This window comes from Tenebrio molitor, chromosome 2 (assembly GCF_963966145.1).
Source record: "Tenebrio molitor chromosome 2, icTenMoli1.1, whole genome shotgun sequence".
Classification (NCBI taxonomy): domain Eukaryota; kingdom Metazoa; phylum Arthropoda; class Insecta; order Coleoptera; family Tenebrionidae; genus Tenebrio; species Tenebrio molitor.
In genome coordinates, this window is record NC_091047.1 from 18,520,813 (window position 1) to 18,542,241 (window position 21,429).

Consider the following 21,429-nt stretch of genomic DNA (forward strand, 5'->3'; position numbering starts at 1 on the left):
AATTCATAAGTCAAGTGTCATTTTTGACAGTAGATAAATCAGTTTATATTCTTGTTCCGGTTTTAAATGTTTGTTTTTTTTTTGTATAAAGCAATAAGCAAAAATGTTGTAACACGCATTTGTGTCGTAAAAAATACTTGTCGAAATAAGTCCAGTTTTATCGTTTTCTTGTCACAATGGCTTCATCTCAAGACGCTTGGTACTTGTCTCTCCTGGGCCTAGCAGAACACTTTAGAACCTCAAGCCCACCGATGATAAAGTTGTGTATTCAGTGTTTGCAGGCGGTATTTAATTTTAAACCGCCGCCGCGTGTCGAGGCTCGTACTCATTTACAGTTGGGTAATATACTTCTTACCCACACTAAAAATACTGATTTGGCTAAAAACCACTTGGAACAGGCGGTATGATTGATTCTATTTATTTGAAAACATATACATTATAAATGTTGCAGTGGTTGCTCTCCCAAATGATCAATACTTTTGATGATGTTAAATTTGAAGCAGCCAGTGTATTAGCAGAACTTTATGAACAACAGCAACAAATTTCCTTGTCAAAACCTATTTTAAGAAAAGCAATCGAATTGTCACAACATAATGTGTATTGGCATTGCAGATTGATATTCCAACTTGCTGTAAGTTTTACATACAAATATTTGATTTCTAGTTTTTAATTAAAATTATTTAGCAAATACATGCAACTGAGAAAGATTACCAGCTAGCTAGTAGTTTACTAGGTGTAGGTGTAGATTATGCCCACATCTCTAATGCATCATACACAAGAGTCTTGTTTTTATTAAGTAAAGGAATGGTAAGTAAACTGAAAGCAAAGTATGCTGGTTTCAAAAATTATTTTAGCTCTTGTTGATTGACAAAAAACTTCAAGAAGTTCAGCCAGTTTTAAATCAAGCAGGGCACTTGATAGAAACTTGGACAGGTGCAGCATATCAGAAGGAATATTTGAGAGTATATTTTTTAGTGCTCCAGGTTTGTTCCCGAATGTGGCAATGCAAACTTTAAATAAATATAAATTTTAGGTGTGCCATTGTTTAATGGCTGGTCAAGTCAAGAGTGTCAAGCCTTGTTTAAAACAGCTGCAACAGAGCATACAAACGATAATGGCAACTGATGATGGTAATTTATTATTTTAAAGTTAAAATAATTTTCTTCTTTAGTTTTTACAGGTCCCAGTGTTGGAGACATGTTTTTGTGGATGCCTAAAGAACACCTATATGTTTTAGTTTATTTAGTTACTGTGATGCACAGCATGCAAGCAGGATATATGGAGAAGGCTCAGAAATATACTGACAAAGCTTTAATGCAAATAGAAAAATTAAAAAGTTTGTTGTCAACATTTTGTATATTTTTGTTTTCATATATTTTTTTTAAGTTGTGGATAACAAACCAATTCTTTCTGTATTTCAACTGATGCTGTTGGAGCACATAATCATGTGTAGGCTTGTCATGGGTAATAAAACTCAAGCTTTGCAAGAAATATCTTCTGCAGTAGGTTTATGTCGCCAAAATCCTAGACTACTTGAAACTCATGGCCCCCAGTTGCATACTCTTCTTGGACTATATTCAATGAGCATGAACTGTATGGAAGCAGCAGAAGCACAATTTATGGCTGCATTAAATGTAAATGTAGTAAAATAGTTGATCACGTTGATTAAAATGGGGGTTTTGTAGACATCACGTGAAAGAGAATTATGGACTTTTGCCAATTTAAACTTGGCCATTGTTTATTTGAGGGGTAAGAGAGAAGCAGATTTTAATGCTCTCCATGAACGAATTAATCCTGAATCTTTACCATCCCACTCACACAGTTTAAGAGCAGCTGCTTATTATGTTCAAGGGCTCCAAGCATTTTTTCAAGGAAGATACAATGAAGCAAAGTGCGAATTTTATTTCTGCAGAGTTGTGCATCATTCTCAATTTTTTTTTGCAGGAGGTATTTAAGAGAAACGTTGAAAATGGCAAATGCAGAAGACTTGAATCGTTTAACTTCATGTTCGTTGGTGCTTTTGGGACATATATTTCTTTCATTGGGAAACAGCAGAGAAAGCATGAATATGGTGACTCCTGCAATGCAGTTAGCTAGTAAAATACCAGATGTTCATGTCCAGTTGTGGGCATCGGCCATACTTAAAGGTCTTTTTGTTTGTAAGTGAAACAGTTGTATTTTGAAAAATGATTTTTCAGATCTGTACAGAATGTGCAGTGACCCTCAGAGTGAAAATGAAGCCTATCAAAGACATGTTAACTTCTCCCAGATGTTACTTAATGACCATTTTCAAGCATCACAAATGTCAGAACATAATTTAATTATGTGGACACAGGGAAATTTTCCAGCCATCACCAATTCTCCAAGTACTTCTGGAGTTTTAATGTGACGTTATATTTACATGTAATGTGTTATTTATTCATGAAAATCAGATATTTTTTGTATATTGTTGTTTAAATTTTTTTAATGTCCAACAGTAATTTAACTACTCTTCTATTTTTGGTATTGTACAAACGAAGTTGTAGGAGATATAGCACATGAAATTGTACAACTCTTTCAAAAACAACTGGTGCGCCAGTTTGTAGTTCTAAATTTTCTCTTTGCCTAAAAAGATTCAAACAGTAAGTCGTGGATAAATTAGCAATTTTGTGGTAATAAAAGAACACAGAACTGCAAAAAGTGTTCCACAATATTCGCTACCTAACATTTTTTGTAGCTACATGCAGGATATTTTAACAAATTAAAAGAAAATTCAAACTTACTTGTTTATAATTACCCCAATTAAATTTAGATCAAATCTACTGCCAACTTTGTAAAGTAGGAAGCACCATGTATAATACTCTCGTGTCAAAAATAAATTACTCCCTAGGATTTAGGGATATTCGTTATTAGGTTGCCATAAATTTGGTTAGGTTGGAGGCTATGTGGTTTCCGGTGACAAACAAAAGATATCCCAAAAATGTAAGGCAGCAAATTAATTGTAACAGTTGCAAATGACTAATTTCTCGCTAAATGATAGATGATTTTTCGTTTCACAATTTTGGTTACTGGCGGCATATTTATTTGGATTTAATCTCTCAATTCAAAGTAACCAACCTTAGGCATTCAAAATAACTTTTGAAAATTCTAGTTACACACAACATGAAAAACGTTATTTCCCTAAAAGTTCAAATTCTAGGGAGTAATTATTTTTGATGCGAGAGTAAAAGTCGGTTTTTGATATTGTTGCGAATAAGTCGTAAAACTGGGTTGTCATAAATCAATAATAATCACCGCTTAACACACGCATATGCAAATTTATTTTGTCGGGAAGATACTGCGCTCGGCTTACGTTAACCAACTGGCCATCCTCGTTTTGAAAGCTGTGTGCGGGCGTGAGAGTGAGAAAACATGATATTTGGAAGATGCTAGGTAAGGGATATTACTTTAGAGCAGGAAATCCAAAAAGTTCATCTTATTAGAAATATTAATTCTTCTGCTAATAATTAATTATTCATGAAATGTTTTGGACGCACTAGAATCTGTCAGCGCTTCGGTCGTTTTATGGCTTAGCTGCATCCATGGATGCAGTGACGTGGGCATGCTGCATCGGCCTCACAAACAGAGTATATAATATTATTAATGAACTCTATTTTTATTCTCTGCGTTTTCATTAGCTGGTATTTTCACTGGTTTATTTTTTATATTTGTTGGATTTCTTCCCAGAATTTTGTAACATAACGCTCTTTAAAATTGTGAAAACATTTTACAAACGTGACATTCCCAAAAAACAAGCTTTATACCGGGTGATCAAGAAGGACTGTTTAAGTTGGCAGTACAATTAAGAATTTTTTTTAATTCGGTTATTTATAACAATGCAACTGGATATGTTTTGTTGGTTTATTTTACAAATATCTGATGTAGGTATAGCATTAACAACGACAAGCCATCAACAACCGAAAGTTACTCCTGTTATACGATTTAAAATTCAATTCAGTGTTACCAACTTAAACAGTCCTTCTTGATCACCCCGTATCTTGCATGTAATTAACCTATTCATAACTCGAATTTCTTCTCTGAAATCGTGCACTACAAAAGAGACAATTTTTTTATTCTTTAAAAAAATCCGCCGGAGCCCCACCTGTTTGGGATTACTGTATTAAAGAAATTCAATCTCCAATATTTTGGGGTTTTTCTTTTCATAATGTTGTAAAATTTTACCGGCAAATTTTCCAAGGCCACTAATCTCACTAAAACGCGGCGAATGCATGTCTGTGCAGTTGTTACGAAGGTCGACTTACCATTTTATTCTTTGAAAAAGTAACTCTGAAGTGGTGATATTGTTCTTACTTTTAAAAACATTAACTTTTATAACGTAAGTTTAATAAATAACACTGTCTGGTACGTTTACAGCTTGTGAGCAGTATTTAACAAAAACGGTTTAACATGTAGATTTGTTCTATCTTTGATACCGTGCAGGTTTTTGGCGGTTTCTTTGTTCGTAATGGGACGATTTTTTGTAGATGTAAAATTTTTTCGTTCTAATATTGTTTTCTCTTGCAGTTGTAAACCTATAACACTACAATAATGTGCGACGACGACGATTGGGATGTTCCAAGCAGTTCAACAGTAGCGGTAATTTTCTTTCTCTTAATAATAATAAATGTTAATGTGGTGGTTACATAATTTTTTTGTTTGGTTCAGGAACCGAGGAGTGGTTTGATTTCTGAGGGAGGATGTAAGTTTTCATCTGGTCGAGGTTTTGTCCCGGCTGACCGCAATGATGGCTGGAAAGGTGGTCAAACATTTGATTCTTGGGGCGATAATAATGACACTAAAGGTAAGATTACATTAAAACTGTAACTTGTGTATTACAACAAAGTTTTTTTTGTCACATGTTTATAATACAGTGATCATGATCAATATTAGTGCTAATGTTTATTGCACCATAAGAATGTTAAAATATTGATTGCAAGTGAAAGTACTTAATGATAAAAACATGCCTGTAATTTTTAACACAAAATATATATACACATACCTTATATCCCTGGATTGAGTTTACAAGAGGAAAAAAAAATTTTTTGAGTTTACGCAAAAACTTTAGAGGAATAACATTTTTTGCTTCATTTGATACTCCCATTTCCGTTATTAAAATCTCAGTATTGATATTACTGCATTCTTTAATTAACATTTTCTGTTAAAAAAAAAAAAAAAAAGTTGGACTTAGAATAATTAAGGTATGTTATAAATTATATTACAGTTGGCCTTGGTTTTTGTCAAACAACTTATAACTGTTTGAAATAATTTCAAAATGTCTTTGGAACATATTTATTTAATCCAGTGTTGGACTGGTTTTTGTCACATAAATACAAAATTTATGAAAAATTTCCCAACACTTATGTATCACGCATGGGTGTGCAGAAGCTTGAAAAAAAGTTTCTAAAAACTGGATCAGTGACTAATTTACAAAAAAAGTTATAGTGAAGACCTGCTTAATAGTACTGAAGAACTAAGACAGGGCATAAGGAACACTGTAGCATCCTTAACAATCGAAGAAATGCGAAATTATTTTAAAGAACTTGGATGTAGGGTTGAATTATGTGTAGAAAACGGCGGAGAGTTAATATAATACTAGTTATTATATTTTAAAAAAAAGTAATATGTATGTAGTTAACATTTTTTCAAATGCAGCAAAAAATGTAATTTCTTTGAAGCTTTTACATAAAATACAAAAAAAAAACTCTTGTGAACTCAATCCGGGGACATACGGTATATGTATTTAATTGAAAGTGATTAACGTACAACAAAGTAATGTTAGTTACTTCATTTCATTTATAAAAAATTAATTAATACTTGATGGAAATGTTAACAACTGAAAGTTTTGTCTAAAAATCAGTAGAACTATGTAGATATAAATCTGAAATGCGAATTATGAGTGGCAGAATTTTCTATTTTATGATAAAATAAAAAACAATTTAAAGTACACTTTTTATTGTTTATTGACAATTAGAACAAGGAAACAAGGAAGTATATTGGATGAGTGGTTTATAAAACAGATCTAAATTTCATGTGAAATTCGTGTTTTTGTGTCATATTGATTGTATGTACAAGACACACCCAATCTTCGAATGTAAATGGAATGGAACATCTCTTACAGAATCTTTATACTTTTTTAGGATAGTTTTAAAATAAGGTTACACAAAAATTAAACTTATTTTGTAATCACAATGTTATTACAAATAAGTGTTTAGGATTCAGTGTGGGAAAATAAAAAATAGCTATAAAGTAATTCTGAACAGATGTATCTCATGGCTAAGGGTGTTTATGAGGGGAGTTCTTGGAAATTCTGGTTTACAATCTAGAGTTTTAAACGGCTTTTAAATAAAATAACAAAAAACCTTCCATTTTAGGACACCACACTATTCCTTTAGAAATACTTATAGGTCCAAGGGTTTACTGCTGTCCTTATGTTCACGGTTTGATGATGCATTTCTCAAGGAAAGAAAAGATTGAAACATAAAAACTGCTCACTAAACACAATCAAAGCTGTTCTTGACCTCTTGCTATCTTAGTTTTTCATTGGCTTAAAAAAAAATTATTATTAGAGGAAACTTGGCAAGAGAAAAGCTGAATCAGGACAGTTTTTAAGTCTGTTAATGTGGTTAGAGTTTAAAATTTATTAACTTTTTAAAACTCCCGTTGATGAGTGTCTAAAAATATTTGACGTAATTATTGTCAAAGACATGTATAGTCCTTGTAATACCCCAAGTCAGTAAAATGGAAGCATATACATATTTTTAATTATAGAATTCATGTACAGACACGTGGCTTATACTTTAATCAAAAACTGTCTTTTCATACCAAAATTTAATTTTTTATTAAGAACAACTCCATTTTGGAAATTTTCTAATTATGTTAATTCAATTGATTCTTCTTTAAAGTATTGTTTAGAGAGAATACTTAATTTACGTTTAACTGATTTACAATGGCGTCAGTCCACTTTACCGATTAGATTTGGTGGTCTGGGAATTCGTCGCATTTCCGATATTTGCCTCCCTGCTTTCCTATCTTCAATTAATGGGGTTAAAAAGCTTGTTTCTTTATTACTAAACTCAAAGGATAATGAGCTTAATATTCACCATTATGATGAAGCTTTAGCAGTCTGGGGTGTAGCAAATGAGAACGAAATACCAACAATTCCACAATTTCAGAAGAATTGGGATAATATTAATATCAAAGGAATAATTGCCAATGACTTAATCTTTAATTCACCTAGAGACTTGGCTCGTTTTAAAGCTTTGCAATGCAGAGAATCAGGATCTTGGTTACATGCAATACCTTCTCCTAATATTGGTACTCTTTTAGATAACACTTCCTTCCAAGTTTGTATTGGTTTAAGATTGGGTTGTAATCTTTGTACACCTCATATTTGCAAGTGCAATGCGAAAGTTGACGAAATTGGCACCCACGGTCTAAGTTGTTTCAAAAGCAGTGGTAGATTTTCAAGACACACTGAAATTAATTCCATTATCAATCGGTCTTTAACTTCAATTCATGTGAATTCAATTTTAGAACCAAACGGACTGTCTCGGGATGACGGAAAACGCCCAGATGGGATGACTTTAGTACCGTGGATTAAAGGTCAACCTTTGGTTTGGGACGTTACTGTTGTAGATACACTTGCAGACAGTTACGTATTGAAATCATCTGAAGTCTCAGGTTTTGCCGCTGAAATGGCTTGCAAACGCAAACATAGCAAATATAGTTCAATCATTTCGTCAAACTACGTGTTTAAAGGTTTAGCATTTGAAACCTTAGGCCCTTGGTGCAAAGAAGCCATCGATTTCATTAATGTCATCGGAAACCGACTTATCGCGGAATCAGACGATTCAAAATCAAAGAAATTCCTTTTCGAGAGGATTTCCCTTGCCATTCAACGTGGAAACGCTGCAAGCATTCGGGGCACTTTTCCAGATTCCGCAATATTATCGCAAATTTTTGTATTATAAAACAAAAATGTTTATGTACATAATATGTTATGCATAATATTATTATTATATAAAGCAACAAGCATTCGGGGCACTTTTCCAGATTCCGCAATATTATCGGAAATTTTTGTATTATAAAACAAAAATGTTTATGTAATTATGTTATTAATATAGATTCAATTGATCTAGCAGAGATACGTTTTTTTTTTTAGTAGTTGTCCGTGTTATCAAAAACTCTTATGTTAGAAAAGGATATTTTACTGACTTGGGGTATTACATGGACTTTACGTCAGAAAATGTGTGAAAGGATTTTCACGAAGTAGTCGCACAAAATGGTTATCTACATTTGAGGCATTTGTGTAGACCTCAACGAATTCTGCATTTCTTATCAACAGCAACAGTGTTTCCTCTTAACACTAACGGTTTAGCCGCGGTGCAAGTTTAAAGTGTATACGAATCGGCAAAAAACAAATACCACAGATTGATATGCAGGATCACATAGATTTGTCAAACCATCAAACTCTCTAACTTTTCAGTTCTGCCATGAATGTTTTGTATTCTCGAGTAAAAAGCATTTTAAAATAAAATTCACGTAAATGTCAAAATTGATAACTGACAGATCATTAAATTACGCCGTACGTTTTCAGAAGTTTTGTTTTCCACATCCATCCGTTATCTATTTTTTTTTTTTGTACAAGTAGGTACACAATAGTAGTTTATTTCGGTGCACACGAGTTCCCGTCAGCATAATATTTTATACCTGGGCTTGGACGAAGGCCTATTAATCCTGCACACGAATTCCCGTCAAAGTAAAAATGTACCCCAAATTCTAGACTCGAATTCCCGTCAGAAAAAAATCTCCGTTATTGAAAATACTATTACGAAAGTAAAATTCAATGATGAATCTTTTATGTTTTGAAGTAAAAACCATTTTGCGTTAAAATTTGATTCATAGTGAGAGTTGTTTGACTTTTATTAGCTGAGTTAGCAAAGATACGAAAAATCTGACACTGTCAGTCACAACCACCCTTTATCTACGTAATTGTTGATCACACGGTTTTTTGAAACTTTCTAAAATTGTAAACTTTTTTTTGGTCCACGTAATGATAAACAACAATGGTACCTGGCCCTTTTACCCTTGACGGGAACTCGAGTTATGGATTATATCAGTTGATAATTACCTGACGGGAATTCTTGTACGGTTGGCTTAAAAAAAAACGGGAACTGTCAGAAAAAGTTCTGTCAGATTTTATTAAATTTTTATAGTTTGAAACGGCCTTTTAGAGTTTAGGTTAAAAAACAGCACTTATGTGTCAGAAATACTACTGTCAAACGGACATAAATTGACAAATTAAATTTCCAATTCACATTAGGTCAGATTTCAATTCCCGTTTTTTTTTGAAGCCAACTGTATTACCTTATGACAAGAAATAAGTCAGACGGGAATTCGAGTGCGCCCGTTTATTTGACGAGTTTGTGTGTAAATTGGGCCTTTTTTGGCACGCGTGGGCCATTTTAAAACGCGAGTGAAACGAGCGTTTTAAAGGCCCACGAGTGCCAAAAAAGGCCCAATTTACACACGAACGAGTTGAATACAACGTTTTTTTTTGTTCGACGAGCCCCTTAAAGGCTCCAAATCGCTTAAAACCTTTAAAATTAGCTTGACGTTTCGTTTTGACAAGTTGTGACATTTATCAAAATCCGTTCACATACGAGAAAATTCTCAAATTCTGACAGTGTCGAACAAAAAAACATTTTTCGAAAAAAACTATCTCAATCGGGCGCAATGTAATTTCACGATTTAATAATGGTTTGTCAGTTTTTTGAAGCAGTGCAAGACTCCACAGATTACCTGGTGTCGTACGGTTTGAATATTGTTTCCATTATTATTTGATAATTTATTTTTTACTTTACAACCTTGTCAAATTTTATACAAATAAATTCGCAAAACACTTGGGATGCCACCAGACATTGTTTTAGTCTCGGCTAAATAGAAACGAAACAAAAACTCCAAAAACCATACAGTCGACCTATTCAGTAAAAAACACCACCGCAAGTTGGATTAACTAGCATTATTCCGTGCGTCGATTGTATTTATAATATGAAACCACATCAATTGTGAGCGATTAGTACTTGGGCAAGTAATAAATAAATACAACCCAAGCATTGATAAAAATTTGTTGAAAGAATTTAAGTTACCGTTCTGTGAAATCGAATTAATGTTACCAAGATTAAGCTGCTGACGAAGCGTCAGCTTACTGAGTTATCCTGTGCAATAGATTCCACACTTCAGCGGAAATTAAGGCTCTGACGTTGTTTCGTTCGACGTTGCCTCCTACGAAGTATGACAGATGTTCCGTACCCAGGAGTTCGAACTATGACATGCCACTTACGTGTTCGAATTATTTTCTTTTCACGTGTAGGGGGTTTGCACAATGTGGACTGTGATTCAAAGAAGGGTAGATACTTCAGTGTAAAAGTGTATTGAGACTTTGGTGTTTCCTTCTTTACATTTACTTATCAACTAACAAAAACGGACAAAAGCGAATTACTATCCTCTTTCAATAAGAGGTGGTACGCTAGTGGGCTTTTGCAAGATGTGAAAAATAGATCAGATGACGGGACTTTCCCAATTGTGTGAGAGCCCGCCAACGTACCGACAGCAGGTAATTGTCGGCAGAAATATTGGAAGCGGCGTCATAAAACAAATTGGACCTGCCGCTCTAACACATCCAGGGTGAGTCGGAAGGAACGGCCGAAACTCCATGAGTGTATGCACACGTTCTTATCCGATTTTCATTTGTTTTCAAGTTATAGCGTAATTAAAAATTTTATTTAACGTTCTACTTATATGCAAATTTTCGCTTGTTTTGAAAACATTTTGTAATCAACAGTATGCCATGTTTGAGGCTAAAAAGCATTGGCTTGTTGAAAAATGAAGTACAAGTGAACATTCGGGAAGCACTAATTCGACGTATTAAAATACTGCAGCGAAGAAAAGCATCAAGCGCCGTTCGTAGGCGAAGCAGAAAATGTTTAGAGGTCAACGGTGGTATTTTTTAACATTTAATAAAAGAACGTGCTTATTAAGGCAATGTTAATGTTTGCATTTTTTTTTATTTCTTATTAGGCCATAACTTGAAAACAAATGAAAATCGGATAAGAACATATGAATTTATTTTACGTGTGAATACACTCATGAAGTTTCGGCCGTTCCTCCCGACTCACCCTCTGTATCAAAAGGCAATCGGAAGACAACTTTTCTACTGAGATACGTGCGAACATCATTGCTTAAAGTAGCAATGAATGGGCATAAGTCAAATTCCAACGCCCGCAGTGAAAACTTGAATTGTCTACTATACTTAGGTAATTGTCTATATACTTAATTAGAATTTTCACCGTTTTATGATGGGATAAAAAGATGACAGTGTCAAAGGGATAAACGTCATTTCGTCATTCTTCGAACGAAGAATGCACATTTGTCATTGTTTTCCACGGCGCGCTTGATTTTTTTTAATTCGTTAATAAAAAATCGTAATGTAATAAAACTTTTTATTTATTTTCTTGAATATTTATTGCACAAAAGTCGACGTGTTAGACATTATTGAAATAAAATAAAAAGTCTCTACTTAAATAAAAAAAAAATTGTTTTCATTTGAAAAAAAAAAGTTGACACTTTTTTTAAACCATTTTATTGCTTGTTTTGTTTATTAAAATCGGACAATAAATAACGGAGCTACGGTTTGGGGCGTTTTTTAGGAAACAGTCTGTATACAGGGTCTATCAGAACATGCGGACCAAAATAATACGGTGAAATCATCATCTTCGGGGAATAATAGGAAAAATAAAACAATGCAGGTAAACTCCGTACGGTGATAGATTGCACGTTTTTAAATTCTAGTTCCAAAACATAAAACAGTGAAAAATACTAAACTCTCCAACTCAATTGTTTCACGTTATGTAGAAAACCATTGTATCCCTGCAGATTAATTCCCGCCAAACCGGTTTCTGTGTCTGTCTTCTGTCAAAAAACGTGCAATCTACCAGAGTACGGAGTATACCCAACAATGCACATGCATCATTTGAAATGCATCCATAGTTACAAATAAAGCAGGAAAACTAATTTATAGGTAACTTAACATCAACAACAGGATTGGTCAGTTTAAATTGCTTCTTTCCTAATGACTATTTAAGATAGATTTTTTTTTGAACATTTTGATGATGAATTCACCGTATTATTTTGGTCTGCCAGTTTTGATAGACCCCGTATAGGACAAATTCAATAATCTGAAATAGACTTATTTACCAAAAAACACAATAGGGTGTGAATAGTTTCGGGTCTTATGTCAAAAATGCAACAACCCAGATCTGTCTGTAATTTAACAAGGAGCTTCTTCGAATCTTTGGAAGAGAGGATGAAAATATAATAGAATTATGCAGAGTGCAAAGGGTTATTTCAACAGCCGATAGCCTCACTTTTTTTTACACGTAAGAAGTTTACAGACATGAGTGTAGCGAGTGTTGTAATCCCATTAAAAAAAAAAACACTTTGCACAACAAGTTGCATACTATAGGGTTTTAACGTGACTGGCGGGTCAAGCAATAAAAACATAAAATTTAAATTAAGAGGTCTTGGGACACTGTTATTTGTCCAATGTACTATAGCGGCCAAAAAAATTTAGCCGTCAGTTTGTCATTTTGAAAAAAAAATTGTAATCCATACTTTACTGTCATTATGATTACCGTCTTGATTATGATTGGATTTTTTGGGTGGGAAATTTCAAAACTCGAAATTATTTTGTTCATTCGTGTCTGATTTTTGGAATATTTGAGCTTTAAACAGTTTTAATTGATTGGCAGAATAACAATATGCATGTCAAAATGACAAGAATTGAAAGTGGGGTTACAGTTCCTAAAGATTTATTTACACTTTATGTGAATGTCAAGATGGTGACGGCTAAAAATTTTTGGCCGCCATAGTACATACCTGCCTACAAACCAGATCTTCGGTTTCTTATTCACGAAGCGGCTTTAGTAAAATGCGAACTCTGCCGTATTACTCAACACAAAGTAAAGCGAAACAGCCGCTTCGGTGATCTTGTGATTAGTACTCTTTATTTACGATACCCGCCAGAGTCACGTTAAAACCTTATACATAGTAGTTTATTTAACGAGTTCGTTTGACTCGCGTTTGAACCTGGCCCACTCATGCCAAAAAAAGCCCAATTTACATACGAACGAGTTGAATACAACGTTTTTTTGTTCGACGAGTCTCCAAATTGCTTAAAATCTTTAAAATTAGGTTGATGTTTCGTTTTGACAAGTTGTGACATTTATCAAAATCCGTTCACACAGGAGAAAATTTTCAAATTCTGACAGTGTCGAATAAAAATAAGGTCATTGTTCACTTTAACTACTTTTGGAATTTTCCCGTTTTTTCTGGCTAGGCTAGTTTTCCACTACTCAAACTTTGTGCAAATGAATTGTCCTTACCCTTTAATTATGCGCGACCTTGAAACACAACAAGAGAGAAAAAAAAGGCATTTGCATAAGGTTTGAATTTTGGGAACCGATCAAGGAGGACGCCCTGAGGCTGTCTAGCCAGAAAAACACGCGAAAATTGCAGAAGTAGTTAAAGTGAACAATTACCAAAAATAATTTTTTTGTTCGACACTGTCAGAATTTGAGAATTTTCTCCTATGTGAACGGATTTTGATAAATGTCACAACTTGTCAAAACGAAACGTCAAGCTAATTTTAAAGGTTTTAAGCGATTTGGAGCCTTTAGGGGGCTCGTCGAACAAAAAAACGTTGTATTCAACTCGTTCGTGTGTAAATTGGGCCTTTTTTGGCACTCGTGGGTCTTTAAAACGCTCGTTACTCGTCAAATAAACTACTATTTTGCAACGTGATCTTTTACTTTTTTATAGTGCATAATTTTTGATTGGTTTTTGTTTTAATACTATGACGTCATCCACAGTTTTCTTGAATGACACCATATTTTTTGACCGTGCGTCAAAGGACAGTTTTCAAGATAATCAAGTTTAAAGAGAAAATAAAAATACATTGAGGCCCGGTTGTATAAAGCTTAGTTACTTACATCGTGTCAGCTAACAACGCGTCAAGTCGGAAATCCCCCCATTTGATTGGCTGATTCAAATAAAATATCCTCCAATCAAATCGCTTGACATTATGTTAACTTTAACAACTACTTGACATCGCTTTATGCAACCGGGCTTTAGTGTAGCGGAATATTGATCGTCTAATAGTTTCGAAGCGATCTATATTTTATAAAACAACATTAAGTAGCTACTTATTAAAACAAACAAAAAAAATAGTGCGTATTTTCATATGCCTTGTGTCTGATACCCAACCCGTAGAACAGAAAGTTTGAGAAGACTTTCTTTCAGTGAAAGAATTATAAAATGTCACGATGTTAGAATTTAAAGTAATAATAATTTGATGTATTTTTCCTTATCGAGCGCTCCGTCGTCTTTACATTGAAAAACATTTTTTCCTTGGTTGATTAGGAAAATTTTTCCAATTTCAGGAAGAAGTAATGGCGGACAGGACGCTCAGGAAGACGATGCTTGGGGGGGTAGTTCTGGCGCCGCATTCTCTTGGGAAGACGGCTCAGACTCGGGATCTGGCCGAGGACGTGGCGGTCGAGGTGGACGGGGAGGTCGAGGTGGACGAGGTGGCCGCGGAGGATCAGATCGTGGTGGTCGCGGGGGCCGTGGTGGCTTCCGAAATCATGACTCAGAAAACGGGGAACGAGGTGATAGAGCAGTCCGGGGAGGTGGTAGAGGCGGTCGCGGAGGAGGTTCCCGAAGAGACCGAGACGACGAGTTTGGAGAAAATAAACGAGACGGTGGCGGCGAAGAACCAGAAAGAAAAAGAGAATTCTACGTCCCTCCGGAACTGACAAACGACGAAGAATTATTCAACAGTGGTATCACCACGGGAGTCAATTTTATGAAGTTAGACGACAAAGAAGTGAACGTAATTATAACCGCGTGATAACGTTGAGGTTGTGGATAATTTGTTTTTGTGTAGGTAACTGGAAATGAACCCCCGGCTCCCATTTCGTCGTTTGAAACGTCCGGTTTAAGGCCTCATCTTTTACGTAACGTCGAGAAATCGGGATACACGACACCGACAGCGATTCAAAAATACTCCATTCCTTGTATTCTCAATGGCCGAGATTTGATGAGTTGTGCTCAAACTGGTTCTGGCAAAACTGCAGCATTTATGTTACCTATTATTCACGACTTACTATCCAATAAGACTCCTCCTGTTGCTGAAAGCAATTGCGCCCAACCTAATGTAGTTATTATGTCACCGACCCGAGAATTAGCCATACAAATAGGAGAACAAGGCAAGAAATTTGCATACGACTCGGTCGTCAAAGTTGCCGTGGCCTACGGTGGAACATCTACCAACCACCAGCGCGGACGCATCTTGGTAGGTTTTCATTTTGACGTAAAAATCACCATTGACGATTTTAATTTAGGGTGGTTGTCACATATTGGTTGCAACTCCAGGAAGATTGAAAGATTTCGTCAATCGTGGGTATGTCTCTTTCGCTTCTGTAAAATATTTTGTTCTGGACGAAGCAGACAGAATGTTGGATATGGGTTTCCTGGGAGATGTTGAAGAGATGTTGAGTCATCAAACGATGCCCGCAACGGTAAGCTTCATTGTGCTTTTGATATAGATAGATCTTACGATGCAACGTTAAAAACAGAGTTATAATTGTGGCTGCTTAACAAAATGGAAATGTAAAATAATGTTTGTGGTTTTGTAGGGTGAAAGACAAACGTTAATGTTTTCCGCCACATTTCCGGAAGAAATCCAACAGCTTGCAGCAAAATTCTTGCACAATTACATCTTCTTGGCGGTGGGAATCGTCGGTAGTGCGTGCACGGATGTGGAGCAACGATTTTTCCAAGTCGGCAAGTACGACAAGAGGAGCAAGCTCCTGTCGATATTGGAAAACGCCCTGGACGAACGCACACTAATTTTTGTGGAAACTAAGAGGAACGCCGACTTTCTGGCAACATTCTTGAGCGAGCAAAACATTCAGTCCACCAGCATTCATGGAGATCGCTACCAAAGCGAACGAGAACAAGCCCTGCTCGACTTCAAGACAGGCCACAGAAAAATTCTGGTAGCGACCGGAGTGGCCGCGAGAGGACTCGACATCAAAGGCGTGCAGCACGTCATCAACTATGACTTACCGAATTCGATCGACGAGTACGTGCACAGAATTGGAAGGACTGGCCGCGTTGGCAATTACGGTAGAGCAACCAGTTTCTTCGACGACGAGCATGATCGCAATCTTGCGAGTTCTCTTGCCAAGATTCTCACCCAGGCGAAACAGGAGGTACCAGATTGGTTGGGAAGTTTCGGTCAGGGAGGTTTTTCAGATCAGTTCGGCGGACGGGATATCAGAGGGGTATGTAAATCAGTTTTAAGTTGGGCTTGACACCATGAAAAAACTCCCAGCAGAGTTACTTACGAGCAACAAAACAAAGCGTATTAGTCTAACTCGTGCTTTTTGTTAGAGAACTCTCACTTGTCCATCACAAAATAACATTCAAACGTATATTTTCTATCGTCCGAAGCAAAAGCCATCACGTGAAAATCGTAAATAGTACATTCTTCAACGAGTGCATAATGATGGCTATTATTCAAGAGGACGAAAATTCCAACACGAGCCGTAGGCGAGTGGTGAACTCGTCCGAGTGAATAACAACTATTATACGCGAGTTAAAGACTATACTTTCTCCACGACTATACCAAGAAAAATCAATCTTTGAAAATTGAATGTAATTTGACAATTAAAATTGTGCCTCGTTTAGCGGTTGCTACGCGATGCGCGACTTACTGTTTACAAACCACGGCCTCCTAGATTCATAAGAGACTCGTCTCTTATCCGGCCTGCCGCATTCGTAGTTCTAGGCATTATTTTTGTTTTATAGGGTGCGCCACAATACGGGGCTTATGTGTTGTACTGGTTGCCTGCCTTGCAGGAAATTATTGTTTTATAGACGTTTTTTCAATAGTTTTAACGCACACATACATCTGACACCTTTTCAAAATCTCAAATCAAAAAGATTTTTTATGAACGGTAAATTTAATTTCAACAATTTTCTTTTTTATAATTTTTTTTTATTTGTCTGTGAGTGCAAGTTACAAAAATTTACAATGACAGGAAGTTCTAATTTTTAAATAAGTGTCTCACTCACATTTTACCATGAACAGGACAATGAATTAGTGGATTTCCCGAAAGATTGAGGCCAAGATATTCTTCAAAACAAAATTTATATTTTCCTTTGGAATGCTTGGTAGAATTTCTACTATTATTGAAATTATTGTAAATTGTATAGTTTGCGAACGAGAAATTGGAATTTTAGCTTCTTCACTTGCAATGGGTAGATTGTAAAGATTTATAATAATGAAGATTTACGATAGTGTAAGTTTATCTCCCTGCTAGTTACTAAAAAGGGATGCCAAATATCGGCAAAATGCAGACTGTTTGTCCCTCCTGGAATGAACTGCTCATAGCCGTAAATCTTCATTATTATCTATAATGTTTAACCTTCCCAAAACCCATTGCAAGTGAAGAAGCTAAAATTCCAATTTCTCATTCCCAAACTATACTAGACCCACAAATTGATCATTGGGGTAACTTAGCCTTCCGCTATCTTAGTAATAAATTAATTCCAGTAAAGGGATTTTCTTTTTTGAATTTGAATCTTGTAAATGTGACAAGCAATAATCACATCCATGGACTGCCTTCGTTATTTTCATAATTAAGTAGCCACATAAAAAAGCTGTTGCCGCCGTCTCAATTTGAAAATTGGTTCTTGGCAAATAAGTAAAGGAAGACATCTTGCAAGGTGACTGAAATATTTACATTGATCCTTAAATTTTGGAATCTTGGTAACATTTTACTACTCGTACTTGCATATTCTGCGGCACTCATGATATTGCCAGTATGATCTCTCAGTCCTATCTTCTATGCTGCATTTAAAGTGATATCATTGGGTAGATTATGATAAGAAATGTTAACTTTATGTCGTGAACTAATACATTTTTTCTTTGTTTGTGGCATTTTTTAAAGTTTCGACTGCACTTAGTTTTTCAAATTGACAATTTATTATACAAAATGTCATTATTCATACGTATTTTTAGTTGCATATACTAATATATGGGTCACATTAAAGTCGCTAGATGGACATACTATACGGGGAATTTTCAAAAACAGACATTTATCGAATGCGACAGGCCGGATAAGAGACGAGTCTCTTATAAATCAAGGAGGCCGTGTTACAAACGCATCCGATTGACGATTTGCCGGTGATAGAATGTAAATACGAGGGATGGATTGGCCGACAGCAGTGGGTTTTAGTATTTTCTATGTATTACTGGGTGTGGAGTTGATATCATTCTTTCGTTGAATATCCGACAAGAATCAAGAATGCATTCATTCTTTCTTCGGTGCTTAATATAGCTATTAAGACAACAAGGGTTTTATAGACGATTTAAAAATCGAGATCGTAGTTTAAATCAGAGCGACCGCAGGGAGCGAGGATTTAATAGATCGAGATTTTTAAACTATAAAACACGCGTTGTCTTCAAGATTTTTTCTAACACTAACATCTTATCAGAAATTTTAATAAATTCAGAAATTTTTCGAGGCGCGTCACAATACACAAAATGCGGAGGTTGCCGTGGATACTATGGTAATAATATCAACAAATTTGGAAAAAAACAATTTTCATCGTTGAAATGTGCCAAAACGTTCCAGAAGAAATAAGAAAAAAGGGGCAATTTGTTACCAATGAAGTCTAAAAGTGCATACGAAAAGGTGTATGTTTCGTTTCAAGGCCGGAACAATTAAAAAAAAGCATCAGGGTGGTAACGGAAGATGTCATTTTGGCTTTTCTTGATATAGGGTAAGCGTGTAGAACTTCATTAAAAGTTAATTCACACTACGGCAACAATCATTTGAAGAAAATGTAAAGATTGCCATTTTCGATGGCCGGGCACTTGCATTGGATGAAACAGCAGAAGTTAAAGAAGAAGATGTTATGAACAAGAGCACGAAGCTAATATGGCAATTCCAATTCAATAATTGTACTTTTCACTTTTGTGATAATTACTGTAAAAATGATGAATAAAATGTTACTTGAATGATGTGTGTGAGCGTATTTTATGACTCTATAAGATACGTTGCTATTGACGACGTGTCTTATAGAGACAAGCGTATTTTATGGGAAACATAAGGTGTGAGCTCAAATGCACCATGGAAACAGTATAAGATATTAGTGTTAGAAAAAAAACATTAATACGATTTTTCATTAATTTAATTTCAAAAATATTCGTTTTTTGGTAGAGGGCGCTACTATACTTTTGGCTTTTGAAGGAACAGACAGTTCAAGGAACTCGACCAGCCGTATTAGAGGCTTCGACTCTCATTAATCTAGGAAGCCGTGCTTCTTACAATCGGCTATTTCATTTACATTTGTGTAGATACCACGTGGATAAAAATAAATAAACAAAAATGTCATCCAAGTTACTTATGAATAACAAGTCACTTTCTTCGCTACGTTCTTTTATATTTGACATTTCAAATAAAAATGTAGCATTTCTGTCATTTATTATTTTTTTCTAACACTAATATCTTATACTGTTTCCATGGTGCATTTGAACTCACACCTTATGTTTCACATAAAATACGCTTTTCTCTATAAGACACGTCGTCAATAGCAACGTATCTTATAGAGTCATAAAATACGCTCACACATATTATTCAAGTAACATTTTATTCATCATTTTTACAGTAATTATCACAATTATTAAAATGGAACTGTCACATTAGCTTCGTGCTCTTGTTCCTAACATCTTCTTCTTTAACTTCTGCTGTTTCATCCAATGCAAGTGCCCGGCCATCGAAAACTGGCAATCTTTACATTTTCTTCAAATGATTCTTGCCGTAGTGTGAATTAACTTTTAATGAAGTTCTACACACTTACCCCATATCAAGAAAAGCCAAAATGACATCTTCCGTTACCTCCGTGATGCTTTTTTTATTGTTCCGGCCTTGAAACGAAACATACACCTTTTCGTATGCACTTTTAGACTTCATTGGTAACAAATTGCCCCTTTTTTTTATTTCTTCTGGAACGTTTTGGCACATTTCAACGGTGAACATTGTTTTTTTTCCAAATTTGTTGATATTATTACCATAGTACCCACGGCAACCTCCGCATTTTGTGTATTGTGACGCGCCTCGAATAATTTCTGAATTTATTAAAATTTCTGATAAGATGTTAGTGTTAGAAAAAATCTTGAAGACAACGCGTGTTTTATAGTTTAAAAATCTCAATCTATTAAATCCTCGCTCCCTGCGGTCGCTCTGATTTAAACTACGATCTCGATTTTTAAATCGTCTATAAAACACTTGTTGTCTTAATAGCTATTTTTCTATCAATAATCTACTTTTTGAAGTAGTGTATGTAACATACAAATTACGATTCTTTTTAAAATGAGATTTGTACGCGGTTAAGCAGCCAAATAGACAAATGTATAGTGGCGCCCTCTCAGGAACAGAAAAAAATGCTTGCAACTGATGAACTCGACCAGCCGTATTAGAGGCTTCGACTCTTATTAATCTAGGAAGCCGTGGTAAGAAGTATCGGGTGTATAAAAAAAAATTTAAAACGAGTTTCCAATGTGGTGTTACATTTAATTGATCGTGCTCTATGAGACTGGAAAGTAACAAACGATTCACTTGACAACAGTCACATCTGCAAGATTTTCATATAAGCTACAGCTACGGGAAATATGGATAATTTGTAACAAAACACTGTGAAGAATTGATTTTTATTTAAACACTCATGCTTTCAGTTAGTATTTGCAAGGTAGTGGTGTCTTCCTAATTTTGCAACATTTTATCTTGTTAAGTGCTGCTCAGTTGGTTTAATTAATTGTGGTCTTTTTCATCCTCAGGATAACTTCGGTTGCGGACAAGATTTTGGTGCAGCAGCGGTCGAAGAAGAGGAGGCCTGGTAATAAGTTCAGTTCTCTCGAAGAAAAATATATTTTTTATATGTGTAGTTAATTTTCCTTTTTTGTATTGTTTCTGTTGAGTTAGCAAGCTTGGTTAAAATGACGTTCCTATTAAAGGCATGTTAAATTTGTATTACTTTCTATTATTACTATTAGTTATCGTTTCTCTCGTTCTTGAAATTATTTGCATTATTTTAGTTTTTGTTACTCATACAATGTAAAACTGTGATACTTGGCTCTTAGGAATTAATAGTCATTACAGTATCCTCGTTACGTGCTTATGAATAGGAAACATTCCAAATTTATTTGAATAAAGTTTTTTGCAATGTGTTTTTTTATATTATGAACAAGTCACAATTATGTAGTCACGCTTCAAGAATTTT

At 35.1% G+C, this 21,429-nt stretch overlaps 2 protein-coding genes across 4 annotated transcripts; both read left to right on the plus strand.

The window, feature by feature from the left end:
* Window positions 1–25: 25 nt before the first annotated feature.
* On the plus strand, window positions 26–2,444 carry Mau2 (Mau2 sister chromatid cohesion factor). Of its 2 annotated transcripts, none has more exons than XM_069038719.1 (10): window positions 26–401; window positions 452–631; window positions 685–807; window positions 855–983; window positions 1,034–1,130; window positions 1,172–1,336; window positions 1,387–1,634; window positions 1,686–1,891; window positions 1,945–2,147; window positions 2,199–2,444. In XM_069038719.1, the coding sequence occupies exons 1-10, from the start codon at window positions 177–179 to the stop codon at window positions 2,387–2,389; spliced, it is 1,767 nt and encodes a 588-aa protein (XP_068894820.1). In that variant the 5' UTR covers window positions 26–176; the 3' UTR covers window positions 2,390–2,444. The 2 variants fall into 2 exon arrangements, with proteins under 2 accessions (XP_068894820.1, XP_068894821.1); XM_069038720.1 differs by having other exon boundaries at window positions 1,181–1,336.
* A 1,753-nt stretch (window positions 2,445–4,197) lies between these two features.
* Window positions 4,198–21,376, plus strand: vas (ATP-dependent RNA helicase vasa). Of its 2 annotated transcripts, none has more exons than XM_069037646.1 (8): window positions 4,198–4,354; window positions 4,543–4,614; window positions 4,684–4,819; window positions 14,517–14,968; window positions 15,023–15,430; window positions 15,480–15,656; window positions 15,774–16,424; window positions 20,987–21,376. In XM_069037646.1, exons 2-8 carry the CDS (start codon window positions 4,567–4,569, stop codon window positions 21,047–21,049), a joined length of 1,935 nt encoding a protein of 644 aa, XP_068893747.1. In that variant the 5' UTR covers window positions 4,198–4,354; window positions 4,543–4,566; the 3' UTR covers window positions 21,050–21,376. The 2 variants fall into 2 exon arrangements, with proteins under 2 accessions (XP_068893747.1, XP_068893748.1); XM_069037647.1 differs by having other exon boundaries at window positions 4,213–4,380.
* The last annotated feature ends 53 nt before the right edge of the window (window positions 21,377–21,429 follow it).

What these genes read in the sequence shown, in the direction of transcription:
- Mau2 (XM_069038719.1), top strand. Translation starts at nt 177, where the DNA reads ATGGCTTCATCTCAAGACGCTTGGTACTTGTCTCTCCTGGGCCTAGCA. An exon ending in GATAATGGCAACTGATGATG is followed by an intron (nt 1,131 to 1,171) that starts GTAATTTATTAT and finishes TTTCTTCTTTAG; the next exon opens with TTTTTACAGGTCCCAGTGTT. An exon ending in GGAAGATACAATGAAGCAAA is followed by an intron (nt 1,892 to 1,944) that starts GTGCGAATTTTA and finishes TTTTTTTTGCAG; the next exon opens with GAGGTATTTAAGAGAAACGT.
- vas (XM_069037646.1), top strand. Translation starts at nt 4,567, where the DNA reads ATGTGCGACGACGACGATTGGGATGTTCCAAGCAGTTCAACAGTAGCG. An exon ending in TAGACGACAAAGAAGTGAAC is followed by an intron (nt 14,969 to 15,022) that starts GTAATTATAACC and finishes GTTTTTGTGTAG; the next exon opens with GTAACTGGAAATGAACCCCC. An exon ending in ACCAGCGCGGACGCATCTTG is followed by an intron (nt 15,431 to 15,479) that starts GTAGGTTTTCAT and finishes ATTTTAATTTAG; the next exon opens with GGTGGTTGTCACATATTGGT.